Source organism: Rhincodon typus, chromosome 9 (genome assembly GCF_021869965.1).
Source record: "Rhincodon typus isolate 14 chromosome 9, sRhiTyp1.1, whole genome shotgun sequence".
NCBI lineage: Eukaryota > Metazoa > Chordata > Chondrichthyes > Orectolobiformes > Rhincodontidae > Rhincodon > Rhincodon typus.
Window position 1 is genome coordinate 43,622,799 of NC_063340.1, and position 24,023 is coordinate 43,646,821.

The following is a 24,023-nucleotide window of genomic DNA, read 5'->3' on the forward strand; positions in this document are numbered from 1 at the left end:
CACCTATCTTCTCCTCTATCCATCTTCTATCCGCCTCCCCCTCTCTCCCTATTTATTTCAGAACCCCCTTCCCCTCCCCCATTTCTGAAGAAGGGTCTAGGCCTGAAATGTCAGCCTTCCTGCTCCTCTGATGCTGCTTGGCCTGCTGTGTTCATCCAGCCCTACACCTTGTTATCTCACCCTTTACTTACACTTGTACAGTATATGGATTCTGACTAACTAGCTCAGAGTCAGTCCCTAGAGTAGTGAAAATCTCCAAGACTCTGCCTTATATCCATCAGCCATGACTCCCTGATTAGCCCATGTTAACAGGCCCAAATCAGGGATCTCATACACAATGTGATCCACCTGGCCTCGTTCCAATCACTACAAGTTATAAGGAGAGCCAGAAAGAGGCAGACTAGGCTCCAAGTCCTGATCACAAGGAAAGTGAGTAAGAACTGGGGCTGAGTTAAAGAGCTAGGTTTAACTGACACTCCCCTTGGTTTATCTCTGGTGGGACAAACACGAAGCTGACTGAGGTTGAATTCAAATAAAAGTGGGCTGTGAAAATGGATAGCCCATCATCCTGTGTTTTCCTCCTCTCCCAGCCTGCTGCACCTATGTTTTATGAGGAGGGTGGGGCTGGGGGGCGTCGGCGGGGGAGAACGAAAAGGGCAACTCTGTGTCTGGTTCAGTCTGCCTATTTCCAAAACCCTCACCACCCACACTCAAACACGAAACTGCACATGTTCATATACACAGCCATTTACCCATCCACTCATGTTCACACAACCAGTCTGACACACCCATTTCACTCTTACTCTCACTCACACACACACATGCACTGAGTCATACAGGCCCGGAGGTTGGGTGATTAATATCGCAGAGGGGCAGTACCTGACAGCTACGATGATGTCAACATGTGCTTCCTCCTGCCCAGTCTAACACTCCAGCTATCCTGGCTTGTGCTGCTGCTGTACCCACAGCTTCTCTTGCCAGTGTATCTTCTCACCCCCCCCCCCCCCCCCCCCCCCCCCCACCCCCCGGGCCCCGCTTTCCTTCTCCCTCTTCCCACCTCCTCCCACCTCTCAGTGGCCCAACTCTCATTCACCTCCTCTTCTTCATGACAGGTCAACTCTCATTTTCTACCTCCCAAAGACAGTGTCTCCGTAAAATACTCCCAGTCCCTATTCTGCAAACTCATCGCTGTGGCTCCAAGTGTCAGGTTGAGTGAAAATACATTTCAGTATTCACTGCTATGACTATAGAGCATTTATTTCCATCATTTACAGCTGATGCACTCACTAATGGTAAAAAAGGTCTCTGATTGGAGAAATACACCTTGCAAAATCTTCCAGTTATACTTAAATGCATTTAGAACAATGGCTTAGCAGGCCATATTGGATCACTTGGTGATCCACACTGTGGCCTGGGACTGCCTATTGGATAAGCTTATGATTAATGAATCATTTATCCTCTCAGATTCTTCTTTGTTTACCAACGGTCTACCCATTCGAAGATATTATTGCTAATACCAGGAGCTGCCCTTATTTAATAGAACATAGACTATCAAACTGTACAGCATCCGTACGGGCCCTTTAGCCCATGATGTAGTGCTGAACATGACACCAAATAAAAGTAATCCCTTCTGCCTGCCACTGGTCCATGTCCGTTACTTGCATATTCACGTGCTTATCTAGAAGTCCCTTAAATGCCCCTATTGTATCTGCCTCCACCACTACCCCTAGCAGTGCGTTCAAGACTCCTACCACTTTCTGTATGAAAAACTTGTCCCTCAATCTCCATTGAACTTTCCCTTTCCAACCTTAAATGCATGCCCCTACTATTAGACATTTCAACTCTGGGAAAAAAAATTCTGACCATCAACCCTATGTATGCATTTCATAATTTTATAGACTTCTATCAAGTTTCCCCTCAGTCTCTGCTGCTCAAGAGAAAACTACACAAGTTTTTCTCGCATTTTCTTATAGCTCTTACCCTCTAATCCATGTAGCATCCTGGTAAACCTCTTTTACACCTTCTCCTAAGCCTTCACATCCTTCCTGTAATGTGGTGACCACAATTGAACATTATGCAGTAAACCTTAATGTAGCAGCTTACTAAATGCCTTCGGAAATCCAAATAAACTACATCTACTGGTTCCCCTTTAGTTAACCTGCTTCATAGGTCCTCAAAGAACTCCAATAAATTTATGAAACACAATTTCTTTTTCATAAAACCTTTCTGGGGTTTGTTGAAAATTTCCTAAATGTCTTGATACTATTTACTTAATAACAGATTCCAGCATTTTGTCAATCATAGATGTTTTGCTGTTTCTGGTTTCCTATTTGCTGTCCCCCTCCTTTCTTTAATAGGGGGCATTACGCCCCCAGCTTTTCCAATCTGCAGGGATATTTCCAGAATCCAGGAAACTTTAGAAAATTTCAACCAATGCATTCAATAACTGTACAAATCGTGGTTTTGCCTGCTAGAAGTAAGAAGGCAGATATAACTGAAGTACTTGCACAGCATTTGTGTTTATAAGAAATATAATAGAGACCAAGTATTCTGGGTAGTGAAACAGCAGAATCAGGCGATATTCAGTTATCATGAAAGCATCTTGAACATAAAGAAAAGATGAAAAACTGGAGATGGAATTCAAAAGGGAAGAAAAAGACAAATAAGGGGAGTTGTAATTAAAAAAGAAACTTAGAGTTAGATTTGCAAAGGAAAGAAAAGGCAGAAAAGAGGAAAAGGGAGAAAACATGAACATCAGCTTAAAGTGATGCATGTAAATAAAAGACATCAGATGTTGATGCAGTTTCTGATGACAATCTGAGTCATAACCTAAAACGCAGTAAGGAAGTATTTACATAGTAGAATTTGAGGAAAAAAATGTGAAGGCATTCTTTGAGTACTTTGAGGACACAGTGGGACAAATCAATTGGTCAAAGGGAACTTGGACATTGCCCATATAGAGTAAGATGTTGGCTAAACACAGGAAATTTGCGCTTCTCTCTCAGAGGAAGTTTCTATGATGCTGTAATAAAATCTATATTGGCTGCAGCAGTGTTAGTGTCTTAAGCATTTAGGCAAAGATTTTGAAGTTTGAGGAAACAGCCAGGTAAATGTATGCTGAATTTCAAAGAGTTAAGGAAAGTCATTTTGACAGGTGGATAAGAGCATTAGGAGCTGAAACTATGTATGAAGTCCTTAGAGAGATTATTCTTTTACAGGAATTTAAAAACTCATACATCTTCCATAATAAAAACCCATGCTGAATACTAAAGAGTTGCAATTGCTCAATTGATAGAAATAATGATTATGGTAAAGGTAGATGATTATGAGCAAATCCATAAAACTAACTTTTTTTCCCTTTCATCACAAATTTGAAAAGGGTAGAAAGTGTGATGCTAAAAGGAGGACAAGTAGCTAGGGTAAAGAATGGATAGCTGGGAATGGCCCAACATCTTTCCTACGATGAGAAGGTAAAGTACTGAGGGTGGAGGTGAAAATTGAAGTCTGAAGTTCTTCCACTATGATAAAGTAGGACAAATTCACTCAGAATTCGAGAAGTTACAACAGAAATGCATGGAATTTTTAGTGCAGTATCTAAGAATAAGTCCAAAAAGGGAACTCAGGAGGAAAATGCCACAGATCAAATTGTAGCTGTAACTACAAATAAGTGACCAGAGGTAAAGAGGTAATCCGGGGGACCTGGATGTTAAGAAGAGATATATGACAAAGAGGAGAGAGATATATAAAGGCATTTTGTCTAAAGGGAAGATAACCCCATTTGTTTCAAATGAAGCATTCAAATTCACAACTATACCAAGGGACACAGGGGCTACGCAACTTCTCTTGCTATAAAATGATGTAGTTTTCCCTCCCAGGAGTTTGACAAAAGCCAAAGTGTTGGTAAATGGGAAAGCTGGGAGAATATTTTGTTTCATTGTACAAAGTCCAATTCAAATATGACTTCTTGCCTGGAACAGTAGTTGTGGTCGTTAAGAAATTAATTGTAGATGGACTGGATTTATTGTTATGGAATAATTTGGTTGAAGCGAAAATTGTGGTTTCACCTATAATGATGGAAATCCCTACTGAGGCTAAAGAAACAGAACAGTTGCGAGAACAAATTCTAGGTATTTTCCCATCATGTACAGTGACTAGAGCAATGGCTAAATAAAGTCCATCATCAGCAGTCACAGTAATACCACAAAGGGCAGCTATAACTCTATTTAAGAATGAGATTAGCATGCCTTCAATAATTGGGACTTATGAAACAGATCCAGGTTTAATAACTTAGCATAGACAGCTCATTCTGAAGCTGAAGGAGTTCCAAAATGGCATTATATTTAAGACAGACTTCTGACGAGGAAGTGGGGACATTCACATAAACCTGTGGATAAAGAACAGACCATAGTTCATCAAATAATGGTACTGCCCAGATATTGTCAGGAGATATTGTGAGCACTGGCAGGCAGCAATGAGAAGGGTGAAGCAAGAATACTTTGTGCACACATACAGGCATCCAGCTCAAGGGATGGACAAAGCTGCATCTCAGGGCTGGTCACTTGCTCTCTTAGTGCTTGCTCATTTTGCTTCTACTCACATTTTTACACCATCCACCCAAGCCTTGCATGCCCTGTGCCTTGCCTGTTAGCTTGCTGGCACATGAGCCAGAGTCAAAGACTTACACAGCTGTTGTTATAAGGGGCTGCTTAGCACAGGTACACAGACAGGCTGCTTGTCATGCCTGTCAGTACTGAATGATCCTGTGGGAGAGGTGAGGGGAGATCATCTTGGTGATCAGCACACAAGACATCAACATAACAGCTACAGCATGTGCCAGCTGTCTGTGCAGCAAATATACAGCACATTCATTCAATCAAAAGGTTATGTTTGGAAATGTTGGGGTTAGTCCTCAGTCCAGTCAATGGGGCCACTTTCATTAGGAGGTCCTGGTACCATCAGTCAGGGGCACAGCCCATACATAGTCCAATTGCTTTGACATGGTCAGTCATCTATTTTAGCTGTTCACAGTCAAGGGACACATCTGAGTAAAGTGCCATGCGGTCTGAATGTTCAGTGATCACTCCTGTTGAGCCTGTCCTGTCAGTCAGAGACACGGCCTGTTTTAAGTTCAATGGCTTTGATGCGGTCAGTCATCCACTTTAGATGCTCACAATCAGTATAGTGTGGTGCTGGTTGAGTGTTCAGTGATCACTCCTGTACAGCCCGCACAAGCAGTCAGGGGAATCACATATCATTATTAGGGGAGCTGCAAATGCACCAATCAGGGGTTTGGACAGTGAGGATCTCTTTTGTCAGAGGCTGGGGAGAATACAGTCCTGGATGTCAGTTTGTTGATCTTTCAGGAGAGTTCAAAGGGCGGTCTATACGGGCACAGAGGGTTCAAGGACAGAAGGGATAGGAGAGTCAAGGATGAAAACAGAGGCATTTATAGTAATGGAGATTATGACAATGATGGGGTGAATCACAAGTTCAATGGGTGGAATTCAGAACAGTACCAGATGGTATGGCAGGCTACAAGAGAGAGGATTGTTAACTGTGACCGCCACCTTGCCCTCCACAGGGGAATGATAAAAAGGCGGGCATCATCAAGATATAATTTGGGTTTCAGGGCAGGGAGGACAGTTCTAGATGAAGTTCAATATGGTGGGTCTCCTTTTTGGGGATGGGTTGAAATAGAGTGCAATAGTAGGGAACATGCAGTGAATGGGTAGGTACCTGCTGACAGGCAGTACCATGTACTGATGGTGTCCAACCTAATCTGCATTGCCAGCTAACACTTGCCCCTCTTTACATGTGAACTGCTGCTAGAAACAGGCTGGAACAATGCTCAGGGTGGGCAGAGTAAGAGTCAATTTGGTGGCCAAAAGTGCAGAATTCATGTTTTCTGGACACCACAACATTGCACCAACAAAAACATGAAGCAGGCATTTGAAAACTGCAACTCCATTGAAATTACAATCATATGCACTTTGATTAAGGCTTTTGAGTGGTCAAATGCTGATCAAAGGCAATTTGCTACATGCCATTGATGCTGTAATTTGAATTTGGGCTTCACAGTAATGTTGAAGATGGCAGCAGTGACAATACAAAAGGCCAGTGCTGGCTGATGGAAAGCCCCAGTCAGTTCCATCACCAAGGGTCCTGTGCAGGTTTGAGTCTTCATGTATCACTTAAGTTTGGTACGAATGTAGGATTTGGGGGCTGGTGTTGTGCTGCAGGGAGTCCCTTTTTGCTGATAGGTGGTGGTCACTGAGCCAGCATAGCATATTCAGCAAGTGACTACATATGCTGTGGCAGAATGCAGATATCCAATGCAGAATTGAACCCCATCATCCATGTCCAGTATGTCTCATGTGTGGCAAATTATACTCATCTGGAGACTACACCACTAATTATTGAGATCTATGAATGCTTTTGCTCCTTCACTGACCAATTTTCATTAAAATGCCTTGCTGCTGGTGGAATGTTGGACACTGCAGCTGCCTAACTAAGGCAAAGACAGATGAAGGAGGAGCAGGACTGACGGCAAGCCCAGAAGCACCAGCAGTCCACAATAGAGATTGAGAAGCACCTAGTTTAAGAAGAGGTCATAACTGCAGAACCCTTCAAAATGTGTGGAATCTGCTGGAGGCCCAGAGTTGTCTGGCCTCTATACTTCCTAGCATGAGTGAGGTCATTGCTGACGTAAACTGTGTGTCCTAGGAAACATTAACGGAACTGTGACAGGTGCTATGTCCAACCTAAGGGCTGCAGGAGTAGGGGCCATCCTCTTTCGGTGAAGTGAAGGTCACTGAACTCCCATGTGACTGGCTCCTTCCAGGGATCAGTGGGAGACCGATATGGAATATGTCAGTCATGCACCCACAGATGCATCAGCATTGCGACTGATGTTGTTTGTGTGAGGTCATCTATGTTTATTTTGTTTCCCCAAGATGCAGTCAGTGGTGCAGCCTGGGCAGTTGGATTTAGGAACATAGCTGGGTTCTCCTAGGTACAGGTTGCACTGAGAGGGCTGTATCATTACATTATGAAATTCATCAACAGGAAGGGGGTTCCATTTGATTAATGTCCAAGTATTCTGTGCTCACCATTACAACTTTCTGGAGGTGAATGCCTATTACCCTGACAAATGCAGTGGCTTGTACATTCTGGGGTGTCCTCATATACTTTCCTTCTTTCCTCCTTTCCTGCTCCTCTGATACTGTTTGGCCTGCTGTGTTCATCCAGCTCTACACCTTGTTATCTCAGATTCTCCAGCATCAGCAGTTCCTACTATCTCCTCATATAGTTGATGTGTTTGAGGGTCCAGAGGCTGTACAGATTCCTTACTGAGTGACAATGATTAACCACAGCGACCATGGCTCATGAAACTGTTGCGCAACCCCTTGACTGATGCAGAACGCAAGTTTAATGCTGTTCACATTTCAACCAGACATGCTGCAGCAAAGTGTACAGCTCTTGAAGATGCTTTTCTGCTGCCTGGACTGGGTGGAGGGGGACCATGCACTTCACTGTAGACCGAATGTTTCACATCATCCTGGCATGCTGTGCTCTGCATAATTGGAGCAGATAAGAGGCAATGTCCTGGATGCAGACGAACTGGGGAAATGGGAGCAGTCTTCTGCGGAAGAGGACAAGGACATTGGGTTGGAGGAAGCTGACATTGCCCATAATGTTTTTTGATCACAATGCCAAAATCTGGTTGACATTGTGGGAATGAAGTTCAGCCTGTAATGGCTTCATGTCTGTTCCCTTTCCCTTTCTGTAAATGAAAGGTCATAGTTCTAATAGAAATGATATTGTCATTGTTATTGGAGTTTTTGAGTGGTACAGATATAGGGGAATCAGTCGATGCAGTACATTTGGATTTCCAAGAGGCACTTAATAAGATGTGACTCAAACATTTAATAAGCAAAATGGGACTCATTGGTTTGGGGAAATATATTAGCAAGGATACAGAATTTATTAACTGGTAGAAAGCCAGGGCTAGGGACACACGGACCATTTTTGAGGTGGCAGGCTCTAGGGTTCAATTCTAGGGTTTCAGCTATTCACAATGTATATTGATAACATAGAAAAAAGATAGAGAGTAAAATATCCAGGTTTGCTGATGATACAAAACTAGTTGGGAAGGCCAGCTTTGAGAAGGACACAAAGGGGATAGAAATAGATATAGACAGATTAAGTGAGTGGGCGACAAGGTGGCAGATGGAGCATAATGTTGGAAGTTTAAGGTTACTTACTTTGTTAGTAAATATTGAATAGCAGAATATTTTTAAAAATATATGGAATTTGTAAAAGCTGGTGTTCGGAGGAACCTGTGTGAACTTGTACAAGGAAGACAAAAATTTAATATGTAGGCATAGCAAATAAATAGGAAGATAATGGCATATTTCCCTTTATTACTAAAATGTAGCATACATAAGTGTTGATAGAATCGTACAAAGCTCTGATGAAACCATAACTGGAATACTTACACAGATTTGCTTCCATATTTAAAGGAAGGATAGACTCATATTGGAGTTAATACAGCAAATGTTCTCTAGATTAGACTCTGGAAGTAAGTGGTTGTTCTATGATGACAGATTGAGCATATTGGGTCTATATTCTCTGCAGTTCAGAAGAAAGGGAGGTGATCTCATTGAAGTATACACAATTACAAAGATGTTTAACAGGGTAGACACCAAGAGGTTGTTTTTCCATGTTGGGGAATCTAAAACATTGCTCAGGATAAAGGATTGGCCATTTAGGACAGCTACTGGGGTCAAATTCCTTCATTCAAAAGGTTGTGAATATTTGGAACTATTTATCCCACACAGTTGTGGACGTTCCACCAACTATTATAATTAAGGTCACAACAGACAGACTGCCTTAGCAAATCGCAGAATACGTACAGTGGGGAGGAGAGCGAGGTTGAGGTAGAAGACCAACATGATCCTATCAAATGGTGAAGGAAGTTTGACAGGCCATTTGATCCCCTGCTCCTATTTCTCATGTTCTAGTTATAAGTATGCAACAAAAATATATTCCTTATCAAATATAACATCTATTTTCTATACTAAACTGTAATGATTGGAACCAGCTGGATCTTGTTGACTATGAGATCTTTGATTAGGGTTGTTAACCTGGGCCAATTAGGAAAGCCCTGGTTGACCAAAATAACCAGGAGATTTAGCATCTCCTCAGTTCAGGAGACTGACTCCACCGTACACTGGCTGTGACTAGCCAGCTTGCACAAGTAAATAAAGGATGAACTGGTGATGGGATACTGTCCTCTGTGCAGTTATTTCAGTGGCGACAGGAGAAAATAGTACATGCCTGAAGAACATTCGCTTGCAATAGTCATCTTGGAGTTGGAGTAAGCATTTCTGGCATCATACCTTTGTTTGGGAAGCTTGACTCTTTCGATCCTAATGTCGAAGACTGGGCCCAGTATCTGGAAAGAATATGATATCTTTTCCAGAAAAATGACATTGGGGCAGATGAAAAGCAATGATTAATCCTTCTGACTGCTTGCAGACCCGTAGCATTTTTGGTTGTAAGGGGCTTAACTTTCCCAGAGGCACCAGATACTAAAACCTACCAAGAGTTGATGAAGTTGGGAAGAAATATTACGAGCCCAAACTTCCTCTAATTCTGAGATGCTACCAGTTTTATTCGGCTGTTAGAGAACCGGGAGAACCCACATCGGGGTTTTTGACAAGGTTGAAACAACTGGCAGAAGCATGTGATTTTGAGTTAACCCTGAAGGAGATACTGAGAGACCGTTTGGTACATGGGATTAATGATGTAACCGTGCAGAAGCGCCTACTAGCTGAGGCCCAACTGGACTTCAGTCAGACACTACAACTGGTTCTGTCACTAGAAAATGTGGCAAGTGGAGCACGGGAGCTACAGGGCATTCCAATGAAAGTGGACTCCCTCACCTGTCCGACTGAGCTTGGGGAACACCACTTGAGTGTAGGCAATCACAGAGCCTCATGCAGGTCGTATCCTGAGCAGGGGTCCCTAGGCTAGTCTGTAGCAGAACCCTACAACATAGCCAAGCCTCAGCCAAGTGGCTAAAATGCTGTTCAGGTTCTGGGCTGGCACACCATGATACTTGCTGCTAGTAAGCGGACTTGAGACAGCAAAGGAGTTGTACAAGAAAGTAAGAAGTAACTGTAAGAAAACCTGTAGGCTGGAACCCAGAAGAGTGCACACCCTGGAAAGTCCCTCAATATGTGGGTTGGAACAATTAAATTGTTTAGCAACATCCAAATCAGAAGCGATTAAAATTAATGTTTGGTTAAATGCTCACTCAGTTCCCATGGAGGATGATACCGGTGCAGCTGTGTGTATGGTTGCAGAAATTGTCTTTTACCAGATTCGCTCACGACTCCAAACCTTAGTTCGTGCAAGACCTTAGCCAGACTGAGAACATAGACTGGGGAACTGTTGCAAATTAAGGGTAAGACTTCCGTTCTGGTCTCCTATGAGAGGCAACTGGTACAGTTACCAATGATGATAGCAAAAGGCTCAGGCCCAAGCCTATTTGGGTGGAATTGGTTGAGAAAGATTCACCTAGATGGCTCAACATTTTTCAATTAGAAAATGGCTGCCTCAGTAAAGTCCTAGTGAAATACTCAGGAGTGTTTCAGTAAGGGATTGGGACAATCAAAGGGGTCAAAGCCACTTTACATGTTGACCAGGAAGCAATTCTGAGACTTTGCAGGGCTTGCCCGGTGCCATTTAAGTACAGGCAGAAATCAGGACGCTGGAGAGCGAAGGTAATCATCAAACCAGTGCAGTTTGCAGAATGGGCAGCATCAGTTGTACCGATTGTGAAGCCTGACGGCTCAGTTGGCCTCTGTGGGGATTTTAAGCAAATGGTAAACCGCTTCTCAACCCCTGGATGAATATCCGATCCCTCGCATAGAGGATTTGTACGCAAAGTGGATGAGGGGCTGTCCTTTACGAAGCTGGACATGAGCCACGCCCACCTGCAATTACGACTAGATGAGGAGTCCCAGACATACGCTACAATTAATACCCATAAGGATTTGTATTGATATACAAGACTACAATTTGGGGTATCATCAGCTTGTGCCCTTTTCCAGCGGACCATGCAGAACATTTTACAAGGGCTACCTAGGTTGCCATTTATCTGGATGATTTACTAATAACAGGGAAGACCAATAAAGAGCACTTGGAGAAAATGAACACTGTGCTTAAACCTACTTGACTTACAGATTTGACAAAACTGGGTCACACTGATTGAAAGATAAAGTGAGGGTGCTCAAAGAAGCCCTGGCTCCCACATCTGTACCAGAGCTTAGGTCTTTCCTTGGGTTAATGAATTTTTACAGAAAATTCATACACAACCAGGCCTCCATCTCTGCACACTTACACCTGCTATTGAACAAGGTCAGGCGTTGAAATGGTTACATAGCCAAGAAGTAGCCTTCAGGGAAGTGAAAAAGCAGCTGTCGTCATCTAAGATGTTGGCCCACTACGATCCAAAGCGAGAGGCAATGCTCACATGTGATGCCTCCCCGTACGATATCAGTGTCAGTGGCCCGGCAGAGAGGAATGCCCGATAGTGTACGCTTCCTGGACTTTGGCTGATGCTGAACACAAATTTGCCCAGATAGAGAAGGTAGGTTTGGTATTTCGACATAGCTGCATTGGTGGGGCAGTGCTCAGAGTACCAACAAGGGCAGAAATTACCATCAGCAGCACCCTTACATTCGTGGGAATGGCCGGGTAAACCCTGAACTTGGTTGCATGTCGACTAGGCCAGACCATTCAAAGTGGTTAGACGTGCATAAAGTTCATTTGGCAAACTCAGGGATGATGACTGAGAAGCTGTGAGCATTGTTATCGACATAGACTCCCAGAAGTATTGGTCACAGACAATGGGATGTCATTTACCAGCAGGGAATTTGAATAATTCCTAAAGTTAAATGGCATTCAGCATATAAGGGCAGCTCGATACCAGCCATCGTCCAAAGGTCTAGCAGAAAGAGCAGTCCAAATGTTGAAGGTAGGTTTAAAGAAGCAGCCTACACTGTCACATGATCCCAAACTGCCCTGATTCCTGTTCGATTACAGGACCACCCCGCACGCAACAACAGGAGCAGCTCCAGCAGAGTTGCTGATGGGGCGAAGACTCCGCACCAGGTTAAACCTGATATTTCCAGACCTGTGGGGAAGGGTGAAATGGCAACAGGAACACCAATGATACAGTCCTGAACAAATACGTGGATCACCTGAAAGCTGATACCTCACAAACAGGTCAGAAGCAAAACACACCTGGCCCCTCAGAACAGTCAAACGCCCTGTCAGAAACTATTGGTTCTCCCTCTCCATCTAGTGTTGAGGAAGCCTCAGAGTCCAAGATGGATACAGCCTCAATACCATTACTGCTGGAGAAAGAGGAGGAAATTCTCCCAAGATGCTCCGAATGCAAGAGATAGGCTACAGTTCGGTACACGTCGCCCGAATCAGAGTCCGAGTCAAACCAACTGAACCTGGGGTGAAAACATCGCAAGAAAAGCTATGAGAGAAAGACCAGGCCTACATCCCTGGACTTAGTGGGGGGAGGGGTGTGTGCTGAGGTGGGGATGAAGAGATTGAAACCAGCTGGATCTTGACTGTGAGATCCTGGATTAGGGTTGTTAACCTGGGCCAGTCAGGTAAGCCCTAGATGACCAACATAACCAGGAGATTTAGCAACTCTTCAATTCAGAGGACTGACTCCGAGCTGGCTGGCCACAGCCAATGTACACAAGTAAATAAGGGGTGACTTGGTGACAGGATACCAGTCTCTGTGCAGTTATTTCATAATTGTATTCCTGTTGTATTACATATATTATGTTTAGATGAAGGGTATTTTTCAGGTCAAGCAGAGTTGGAGGACAGGTTAATAATGAGGAAACTGGTTGGAATGAGACCAAGTAGAGGAAAGGAAACTTAAACAGCAGGGCCAGAAAATACAATGAGGAAGAGAGAGAGAGGCTGGTGATGGGATTTGCATTCTAGCTCCTTCTAGTCTGTCAAATATTTTAAATATCAACAAAACTCACCTTCAAAAAAGTTAGGTCTCTCAATGCTTGGAGAAATGGGACTGATACGTATAATGCATGCTTTATTCCTCTTTGATAGTTACAATATAGGGATTCTACAACAGCAAAGGACCCTGAATTGAATAACTAAATAACCTTCTGACCTATATTGAGGAGGAGGTGCTGGCTAATAAATTAGTTGCCTTTCTGAGAGTGCACACTATTGGCCAGGATTGGAACTGGTTAAAACTCAGATGGAGAGACCGCGAGTTAGTCAAGTTGAATGAGTGTCAAAAGGTGAACGTGGTAAAAGTCACGTGCACAGTGGCTGCTACACAGACCAAATAAGGAAAGGGAATGCAGCCCTGGTAGTTGATTGGAGGATCTGGTACTTAGCACCATGATATGGACAGCCCTGTTTGGAAGTAGACGATAATAGGATCAGGGATAAAACAGAGCATGACCGGAACTCTGTGGCGTACCTCCAGAGAATAATAGCACATGAACAACCCCTCGCCTAGTTGGCGTGGTGAAGACAACAAAGGAACTTTTCAGCCTGGCCAGTTGACCATTCCTGGGTAATGTTTTTCAATTAAGTGCAGTATTAAGGTAGCTGAAGGATGACTAGTGTGGTTTCTCTTAACTACTTACAACTTATATTTGGGAATAATTTTGATACTTGATACTTTTGAGAATAAAAGAGTGAACTGGTTAAGTTAAAGTATGTTCTCTGCCTGCTATACTCACTTCCATTGAGGTTAACTGTTGTCTCAGGTAGAGACAGGCAACAGAATTTGCCATCCTTGGGTGAGCTCGACAAGAAGTTTTACTGCTCTGACATCCTGGACCTACCTCCGACTCCTAAAAGAAAACACCCAGCCTGAGGCCCCGAGTGAGTGCCAGAAGGAGAAGGAGCTAAAATAAATAGTGGGGTGAATCCTGAAGGATACAGAGCTTTTAAAGTTAGTACTGCTGTTATAAAATGGTGGGGTCAGGGAACCCTGAGTGGAGAGGATTTCGCCATCAATACAGAGTCAAGAAGTGTCCAAATATAGTGAATTTACCAGAAAGACTGGTACTGGTTGCAGGACCACGGGGTCACTCTTTGGAATTTAGCTAAGGATAGCATGAGGAGTGAGAAGTTTAAAAAGTTGCAGAAGAATGTAGTTGTCAGCTGCCTGCTGGAGGACTGGGCAAAAACCAGCAAGAAAAGCTGAAGCTGCGAGCTGAGATAGGTGGCCTTAGAAAGAAGATAAACATGCTTACAGAAAAAGCTGAGAATTATTTCACCCTCATGAAACAGTATAAGATACAGTACAAAAAATTAGAGAAATAGGAAAATAAATATGAGGCATCTAAACAAGATCATGAGGAGAAAGAGGCATTGAAAAAGCAATGCAATGATTTGAAGACTGCTATGAATCTAGTACATAAAACAGCTCAGGGGAAGGGCAGTGCTACAGGGGATCACACAAAGCGTTTGAGAGAGACAGAGAAATTAGGGAGCCACAACTCGCCTCAGCGAGGCATAATGTGTGCCTTTGCATCCCCACCCTTTGAAGAGGAAGGGGGAGGAAGTAGAGATGTAGACTAGGGAGGTTTAGCAGATGGAGCTGCTAATTACGGCAAGGAAGATAACCGGGAATGGGACCCCCCCCGCCCACTTTTGAGAGAAAATTCGAGGACCTAGCCTCATCTGCTCCAATGGCTTCTGCAGTGACAAGCGGTACCGGAGGGGGAGATGCTCAGGCTATTAACTATTCTACTCTGTTTGGACTCTCAGAACTGACCAACATTGCCATATTTATAGGCACACATCAGCTTGGGGATGATCCCCTGAAGCTGCTCACAATGACAAACTTCCAGAGACTGATACATGCATTAGATGATGATAAACAGAAGAAATTACTATTAATGCGCCTACACCCAAATGTTCTCATGGCCCTACCAAGAGAAAGAGCTAATGGACAGGGAACCTTTAGTTAAAGGAAGCTATTTTAACAGCCATGGGAGCTAATAGAGATGATCCTGTGGGGATCATTAAATAAGTGTAGGCAGAGGAACCTGACAACATTTGCTTTCCAACTCTGGTCAGTATTTCAGAATATCTATGGGATAGATTTAGATCACCAGAACTTATAGGAATGAGAGAGGTCACTGTGGTTATGGATCTTAGTATCATATGGAAAGGAGGACTCAAAAATGGCTTGTGACCCGACAGAGACCACACACACACAGAAGTATGGATGACAGGAGCATGGGAAAAGGAAAGGGGAAATCCAAATAAGACTAACACAAATAGGATGACAATGACCAACAGCACTAGGGGGCCTGGAAAAATGAAGGGCAAGGGTCCATGCCGAGAGATCCATCCCCACAAGACCAAACGTAGGTCAGTGAAGGGGCGGGGAAGGGGATCCCCACCACTGCCACCAGCAGCAGATGCACCACGGGAAGTGATAGTTGGTGTTTTATCTATAGAGGAGTGGGGCACTACACCGGAGATTGCCCGACCCCTTGGAAGGGGGGGGTCAAATCAAATATAGGTTCAAGCCTTGCCACTAAAAGGACTCCAGCCACAAAATATTGTACAGCCAATTGAGGCAATGAGCAGGTTGTACCCCAGCTCACAACGACAATTTCAGACCTCTCCAATACGGATGTGTGATGCCAGGAGGGATGGAATGTGAAGACCGTTGGTGGTCTGTAGGCTTGGAGGCTGCCCTTATCACTTTTCTTTGGACACTGGGGGTCCTGAACCACCCTAAACACATCCATTTTGCATCAACATACCTAGAAAATAGAAGCAGAAATTATTCTAACTGTGTTTACAGGACATTCACAAATAGGCCAGGTAACTGTCTGAATGGGATCCGTACTCTTACAATACTGGGTGGTCCTACTATGACTACCCCAGCAGCAGGAACATATTCTGGGATGTGCTTTTACGTTAAAGACTTTGTTTTGACCCAGTAAACTGATGATCTGGCAGATGCCAGGGAGGAGCGAGGAACAGTCCATCGCTGAAATACCAGATAGTCAATACTGAGAATGAGATTGCACAGTGGGAGAAATGTAGATAAACCCTACAAACATGAGCTGGGATTCAATGGTCCAGGCCATACCAACAGAGAACCAAAATGTTTCTGCCAAAATCAAACATGATTGTGGAAGGACATGAGGGAAATTTGCATTCAAGGACCAGACCTGAAGCCACAGAAACAATATAAGTTTCTCAAACAAGCAGGAGGAGACATAGAGAGTATAATCCAGAGTCTCATGACTCAGGGAGTACTATGACCTGTTGCTTGCACTAATAATTCTCCAATTTGGCCAGTTAAAAAGCCAGAAGGGAGCTGGCAATTAATCATTGACTATAGGGAACTAAATAAAATCACATCTATGGCAGCCCCTAAAGTGGCTACTAGCCTTGAAACTAAGTTTAAAGAAAGCAAGTTAGCACAATGGTTTACAGTATTGGACATCAACAATGGATTTTGGTCAATCTCTTTGAGTATCAATATAAAGTTGCATTTACCTTTAAAGGACAGCAATGTACATGGACAACTTTACCACAGAGATTCCACAATGCCGCCTCAATATTTTATTAATGGTTAAGCAATGGGTTGTGGGATTTTTCTCAGGCAGACCGTTTGATACGATATGTTGACAACTTGCTTTTACAAACAGGAACCAAGCATGAGCATTACCGGCTCTTCAACGAGTTGTTCCAACTATTGAAGGAACTTGGGTTGAAAGTGAACCCGAGAAAGGTTCAGATAATGAGGCAGGAAGTGAGTTACTTAGGTGTTAACACCAGGGGAAAGAGAGATAGACAAAAAACGAATTGAAACAGCAGCTAGACTTCCCATCTCCACAGATGTGAAGGGACTAAGATCACTTTTGGGCTTAATTGGGTGCTGTAGAGACCGTATTGATGGTTTTGCCAAAAATGAAGTTACTAAAGAAAAATGCCCCAAGAGAATGAAAGCCAGAACACCTGCAAACAATAAGATCTTTGAAACAGGGCTTGGTGAATGCATCTGCCCTGGAAGTCCCAAAGAAGGTTGAACCATTCTCCTTGGAGGTGGCTGCAACAGATTCCACAATATCAGCGGTCTTACTGCAAGAGGTACATGGTCAGTTGAGACCAGTAGCCTATGCCTTGCTCATGCTTATCCCAGTAGAGCAGGGGTACATGCCATGTGAAAGGCATTTGTTGGCAGTGTCCTGGACAGTACAACTTTTACCTACATTGTAGGGTTGAACCCCGTTGACAATTTTGACGGGAAATGCACCCATTCAGATGCTGCTGGACGGACGTATTAATGATGGCACAGTGAGACACAATAGGATTGACAGATGGACGTTGCTGTTACAAGGGAGGAACACAGTGATAAAAAGGGTTAAAAGGACTTCCACGTTAGCGGACAATTTAATTTACTGGGGACACCATATGAAAGTCTCGTGGTTATAGCAAATAATACCAAGGGACCATTTGCATCAAAACAAAAATGAGGGGCTCACTGGTAAACAGAACACAGAAAATGAAAAATCACCCTTAAAAATTTTTGTTGATGGGACTTCACCTGTACAGAATGGGGAAAGAAAGACAAGATGTGGACTGTATATAGAGAATAATAACAACCGGAAATAGATAATATAGCCCTTAATCTGCCAAAGGCCATGACGGCTCAAGCAGCTGAGTTGGCAGCAGTGGCATACATAGTGAGCCACCCAGAGAAATTTCGCCCAGGATCTACTATCAACTCAGATAGTATGTATGTGTGCAACAGCCTGACAGAATACCTACCCTATGGGACGGGGGAGGGTTTGTGTCAGCAGATGGGAAGGCCTTACTGTCTGCCCCCTGCTAAGGTATATCTTTGAAAAGGCAAAGGGGAAAGAATATGGAGTGAAGAGAAGTAAAAGCTCATTCCAAGTTATCACCAGAGGGAAACAGAAAGGCAGATGAATTGGCTAAATGAGGAGCAATAGCGAATACTGGGAGCCACAGAATGAGGAAACAGGAGCACAGAAAGATAAAGAAAAGACACTCAAAGACTTAGCAGGAGAAGAGGAAGAATACTGAATTACAAAAGTTTCTAAAGGGAGAGAAATTGTGTTATGATAAACAAAAGGGACTACACATAGGTGATAGAGTTGTCCTATGCGAAGGGAAGGAACCAGATGATATACTGCTTTCATGACATTCACAGGCACCAAGGAGCAGAGAACGCCTTGGAAAGACTTAGTGAAGTGTGTTGGTGGCCACGCATGAAGGGAGACGTAGAGCTTTATGTCAAGATTGTTTGATCTGTGCACAACATAACTTGGTTAGGAATATTAAGAAAGGAGCATTGAGACATAGTTGGCCAGTTGCAAGACCTTGGACAAACTTGCAGATAGACTTTGTGGGTCCACTACCCCCAATTACATGAGGATGTAAGTATATCTTATTGATGGTGGATACCTTTATCAAATGAGTAGAAGCGTTTCCCACTCGAACCGATACTGCTAAAATTATGGCTGAGGTCCTGTTAGATAAAGTCTTTACACATTGGGGTAATACCAAGGAGTATTGAATCAGGTCAAGGGATGCATTTGATGGCCCAAGTGATGCAGAATGTCACGACATTACCAGGGGTAAAACAAGGATTCTACATATCTTATAGGCTTCAATCTAGTCAGATTGTAGAAAGAATGAATCGAACTTTGAAGAATACGTTGGCCAAAGTTGTATATGACCACTTGGACGACAGTGTTTCCTTATGTCCTGATAATAATAAGAAGCACTGTGTCTTCCTCCACTGGATTTACCCTTTACAGACTGATGACAGGATGAGAAATGAGAGGATTAGAGATCTTGCTCAGGTTGGACCTCTCAGAACTAAGAGTTGATAACATAACAAGGGACAAGTGGGTTCAACAGTTAATTGAAAGGGTAAAGGAAGCAAATTATGTAGCAGTTAATAACAGAACAAAAAGGAATCAACAAAATAAAGCCCATTTTTGTTCAAAGGCAAAGCCAGTAGAGCTACAGGTGGTCAACAAGTAATGATCTCCATCCACCAGATTTGATGCAACATCTGAAGTAATTGATAAAGTCAGACCCTTTGTACACAAGGTTCTAACAGCCCCTAACAAGAGTGGGTAGTACCATATAAATCAATTGAAACCCTTTGGGGGAGACCAAAACAATATAGATCACCATAATCAGCACATTATGTTGGATTCTTTCGGAGTCAAAGGTATTTCCGGATGGGAAGATCTCACGCAGGACTGGTTTTGGGAAGGAGCCTGGGATGACGGCAACAACCAGGAAGATGGAGAAGAGGTTGAGAAACCCCAGCAACATGTCGGGCTGGAAATGGATTTCATCGAGATCCCCCTCGTAGAAACCCAATGTAACAGACCAATACCAAATTTGGACACCGACTGTCTCCCAATGGAGAAAGGAGAAAAATAAGGGTAGAGATTGACATACTCCTTTTCAGTCCAGATGAACCAGGAGAAAAATGGGGAGATTATAAGAGGTACCAGATCTGCCTGAAGTAACCCAGTGCTGCAGGATCTGTCATTGGAACAAAATCAGATTGAGTGCAAATAAGAGCAGAAACTCCATTTGTTTTATAGGAAGAAGAATCAACATGAGAACATAAAGGATCATTATTATCATTCTCCTTTGAATAGGGGCCCTTTCCACGGTGAATATTATGACTGATATTTTCTATGAACAGGAGGGGATAACATCATTTGATTGTGAGTGGGGCATATTACATCTTCGAACAAATGTCACAGTAATATTTGCGTGATGTGAGTAGATGTGGAGATACCAAAGGGATGGAAATGGTGTGCTTCGAATGGACATAATGTGGCGTTTGGTAATGTTCCTTCTGGTTTAGCCATTGGCCATCAAATTTTGTTTAAGCCTGAACCTAATGAGAAATTGTGTATAACTATCCGTTCGTTGAAATGACACATGAAGATGTGCAACAGTTTGTAGCTATGGACCTTCCACCCATTCCACACTTCGTTGCAGACTGGATAAAGATTATTGAAGAAGCCAAGGAAGCTATCCATAAATGGTCCGTACATGAGAAACAGATCAAAGCCCATGCAGAAGAGGCAAGTGAGATGTTGCAGGCTCTAAGTCTCTAGTATAAACTCTGGAACTGGGGACTGAATGCTCAGGTCCATCTGTGGATCAGGATTATGTCTCGTGTGATTGTTGTATTACAGTTTGTTGTTCTTACTGTGGTAATAGTTCTGTTTTGGTTGCTAAGACAGCAAATTAAAAAATGGAAAGGAATGACAATGGGGATGGATGTCAGATACCAATGAATGTCGTGAATAGGGGAAAGTTTTCAATGATATTAAGGAGCATGCATTTACTGTGTCATCATTACGCTTTTTTAGTAGATGTAAGCATTTAAAAAGATTTTAAGTAACATACTGATATGTGTATGGAAAATATTTACTAACACTTTTGTAACAAAGGGAGCCGACAGTTGCCACGAAGCGGCTTGGTATTACGCTTAAGGGGAATGTGGTCATCCTCAGACAAATCTTTGTATCAAAAGGGGGGAGATGTTGGCCAGGGCTGGAGCCGGTTAAAACTTAGATGTAGAGGCTGTGAGTTACTCAAGTTGAATGAGTGTCGAAAGTTGAACGTGGTAACAATCACGTAAACAGTGGCTGCTAAGTTGGGTAGAGTACTTGTGGATTTGGAGGCAGGAAATTAGAATTTGGTGTTTGTAAAATACTAGCCGGGGGAAAGCATTGTGTGGCCCCTTCAAAAGATGATGTCCTTTTTCTATGCTTAGAGATTTAAAAAAAAGTCTGTGAGCAGCAGCTTGAAAGTTTGCAAGCACGTAGAGAACACCCGAATTGAGACACCTGTATCAAAAGGCTGTACAGTTAGCAGGCCAAACAGCAGTTTTTACCAAGACAACAAGTTTTGAGTTTACCCAATCAATTTGAACAAAGCACTTCGATAGCAAAAACCAATTAAATTTAAAAATGACGGTTTGACGACATAGGACCAATCCTATTATAAGAAATTGATATGTTATTTTTGTTTCTTTATTCATTCTCGGGATGAGGGTGGCACTGGCTAGGCAGCATTCATTGCCCATCCCTAATTGCCTAGAGGGCGGTTACGAGTCAACCACATTTCTGTGGGTCTGGAGTCACATGTAGGTCAGACCAGGTAAGGATGGCAGTTTCCTTCCCTAAAGGACATTAGTTATCAAGGGTATAAAAGGCGGGGCAGTTGGCCAAAGATAGGAGAGCGAACTGCCATCTGCCAGAGTTAACAGCTGTCATCTCTCAAGTGAGAATCACTGGCTCTCACAGACTCCTCTAAGTCTTAAAGAAAGCACCATCTAAATAACAACAGTACCAATGGCACAACTAGTTAACATTCCTGACAGAAGAACTGACAGAGAAGGCCTTTCTGACAGAAGAATTGATGGAGAAGGTACAAAGCATTCCAGAAGACACATAACCTGGCTGTAACTTTGAAAGAATAATTTCTACTTTTTTATTTTGTTTTATATAAGTGGGACTTATATTTATTGGAACAGCATACTATTGCCTGCTTAGAAGATGGCCAACAGAAGCTAAGCAAAATTAAAAAGCCTGGTCACACAGTGAAATACAACGGTACCTTTGAACAGAACTGCTAGAAAGTCAGTAAAGGAATGCTTTATGTTCCCATCTGAGACAGTTCTGATAAAAGGATGCCTTGGGACAGATAAATGACCAATTCCAGCTTTTTTAATGAAAGGGTAATTGTCGCAGTAAATGAATAATGTCAAGTCTGAACCCACTTGTTGGAAAAGTAAGAACATGCAGTTTATTCCCCTCCAACTCCATTTTAAGTTAGCTGTCTTCTTCTCTACTTATCCTTTGCTATTTTTGTTGTTGCTGCACTGCCTCCATGCTTGTTGTTTAATTTGTCAAATGGGTGATTTATTGGTGAGTATTTTTAAAAAAGCAGTTTGGTGATAGTGGTAATATATTGCCGCTGTCCAGTAGATTTGCTAGATGATTGTAAAATTTCAGTTTATTACAAAGACAAAATATAGCAGTACACTGGCTAAGAAAAATACTCAAATTATGAGTTTATTTCCTGTCTACCTCCATCTTCATCAGTGTCGTCAGACTCTTCACTGTCCACAGGCTTGTTGTCCCTGTTTCCATCAGTTTCCCAACTCCAGATCATCAAAGCGGTATCAGCTCCACCCACTGTTAGCAACAAGCTGTCATCTTGTGCCCATTGTACATTGGTCACATGTGCACTGTGACCCACATACTTCTTAAACTTTGCATATCGGCCCTGAAATACAAATTAGTTCAATTTTCAATTGGATGTTGGTTATGATGGCTTTATATACTTAGTAAACCTTTACAATACAGAAGCACGTATACTATACCTCAACTAGATATTCTTCTTGACATTTTACTTTTTGCTGATAATTTTGATAAGTTTTTTCTGGATTAATTATCCATAATTTATATTGCACTAAATAACAGAAAAAGGAAAGAAACTAATTCATTTTAGCTTTCTTTAGTTAAATATTTTGTGCGTTTGTCAATATTAACCCCTTTGTCCAATATCAAAATCCAAAATTACATAGCCAGTTATTGTATGAAGTTTTTAAAAATAATAATATCTCACGAAGTGCTAGGTTATCGGTCTGAAAAAGTAAACTACAAGGATTCGCCTTCTTCCTTCCCTTTGGACAGGGAGTAATGAGACACCATTAGATGCTATATTTAAATAGGATCAGCGCATTAGACAGATACTATTACAATTCATTATGTACATATTATATATACATTTATAGGAACAGGAGTAGGCCTAGAAGGATGTGAACTGATGAAGCCCTTGAAGTATATAAGGAAAGTAGGAAAGAACTTAAACAAGGAATTAGAAGGGCTGGAAGGGGTCATGAAAAGTCGTTAGCAAATAGGATTAAGGAGAATCCTAAGGCTTTTTCTACATATATAAAAAGCAAGAGGGTAGCCAGGGAAAGGGTTGGCCGACTCAAAGACAAAGGGAGGAATCTTTGCGTGGTGCCAGAAGAGGTAGGTGAGGTCCTAAACAAATACTTTGTGTCAGTATTCACGAAAGAGAAGGAGTTGGTAGAGGATGATCTCAGGGAAGGGAGTGTCAAGTTTTAAAGCCAAGTTGCTGTTAAAAAGGAAAAGGTGTTATCTATCTTAAAAAGTATTAAGGTAGAAAAGTCCGCGGTCAACCCAGAATATTGAGGGAGGCAATAGAACAAATTGCTGGAGCACTGACAGATGTCTTTATATCCTCTTTCGCCACAGGTGAGGTCCCAGAAGACTGGAGAATAGCCAATGTTGTCCCATTGTTTAAGAAGGGTAGCAGGGATAGTCCAGGAAATTACAGACCTGTGAGATTCACATTGCTGGTAGGGAAATTATTGGGAAAGATTCTCAGGGACAAAATCTGTATGCATTTAGAAGCAAATAGACTTATTAGTGATAAACAGCATGGTTTTGTGCGGGGGGGGGTGCGGTTATGCTTCACTAACTTGATCGAGATTTTTGAAGAGGTGACGAAGAGGATCAATGAACGAAAAGCGGTTAATGTCTACATGGACTTCAGTAAAGCCTTTGACAAGGTCCCTCATGGCAGACTGGTACAAAAGGTGAAGTCACAGCAGAATTAGCTTACTCATAGGAGGTGGAGGGCAGTGGTGGAAGGATGCTTTTCAGAATGGAGGGTTGTGATTAGTGGTGTTCCACAGGGATCAATGCTAGGACCTCTGCTGTTTGTGGTCTACATAAATGACTTGGAGGAAAATGTAGCTGGTCTAATTAGTAAGTTTGCAGATGATACAAAGATTAGTGGAGTTGTGGATAGTGAGGAGGATTGTCAGAGGATACAGCAGCATATAGATCAATTGGAGGCATGGGCAG

The 24,023-nt window shown here is 42.7% G+C and overlaps 1 protein-coding gene across 3 annotated transcripts in view; it reads right to left on the reverse strand.

Moving 5' to 3' along the window:
* Positions 1-24,023, reverse strand: part of LOC109916955 (echinoderm microtubule-associated protein-like 6) — a 252,063-nt gene that overhangs the window by 155,106 nt on the left and 72,934 nt on the right. For all 3 annotated transcript variants that reach the window (XR_007262962.1, XR_007262961.1, XM_048601482.1), the window contains exon 6: positions 22,212-22,410. Coding sequence is in view for 1 of the 3 variants with exons in the window: in XM_048601482.1 (XP_048457439.1) it covers positions 22,212-22,410 (199 nt within the window). In the remaining 2 variants the exon portion in view is untranslated. The remainder of the gene's footprint in view (positions 1-22,211; positions 22,411-24,023) is intronic.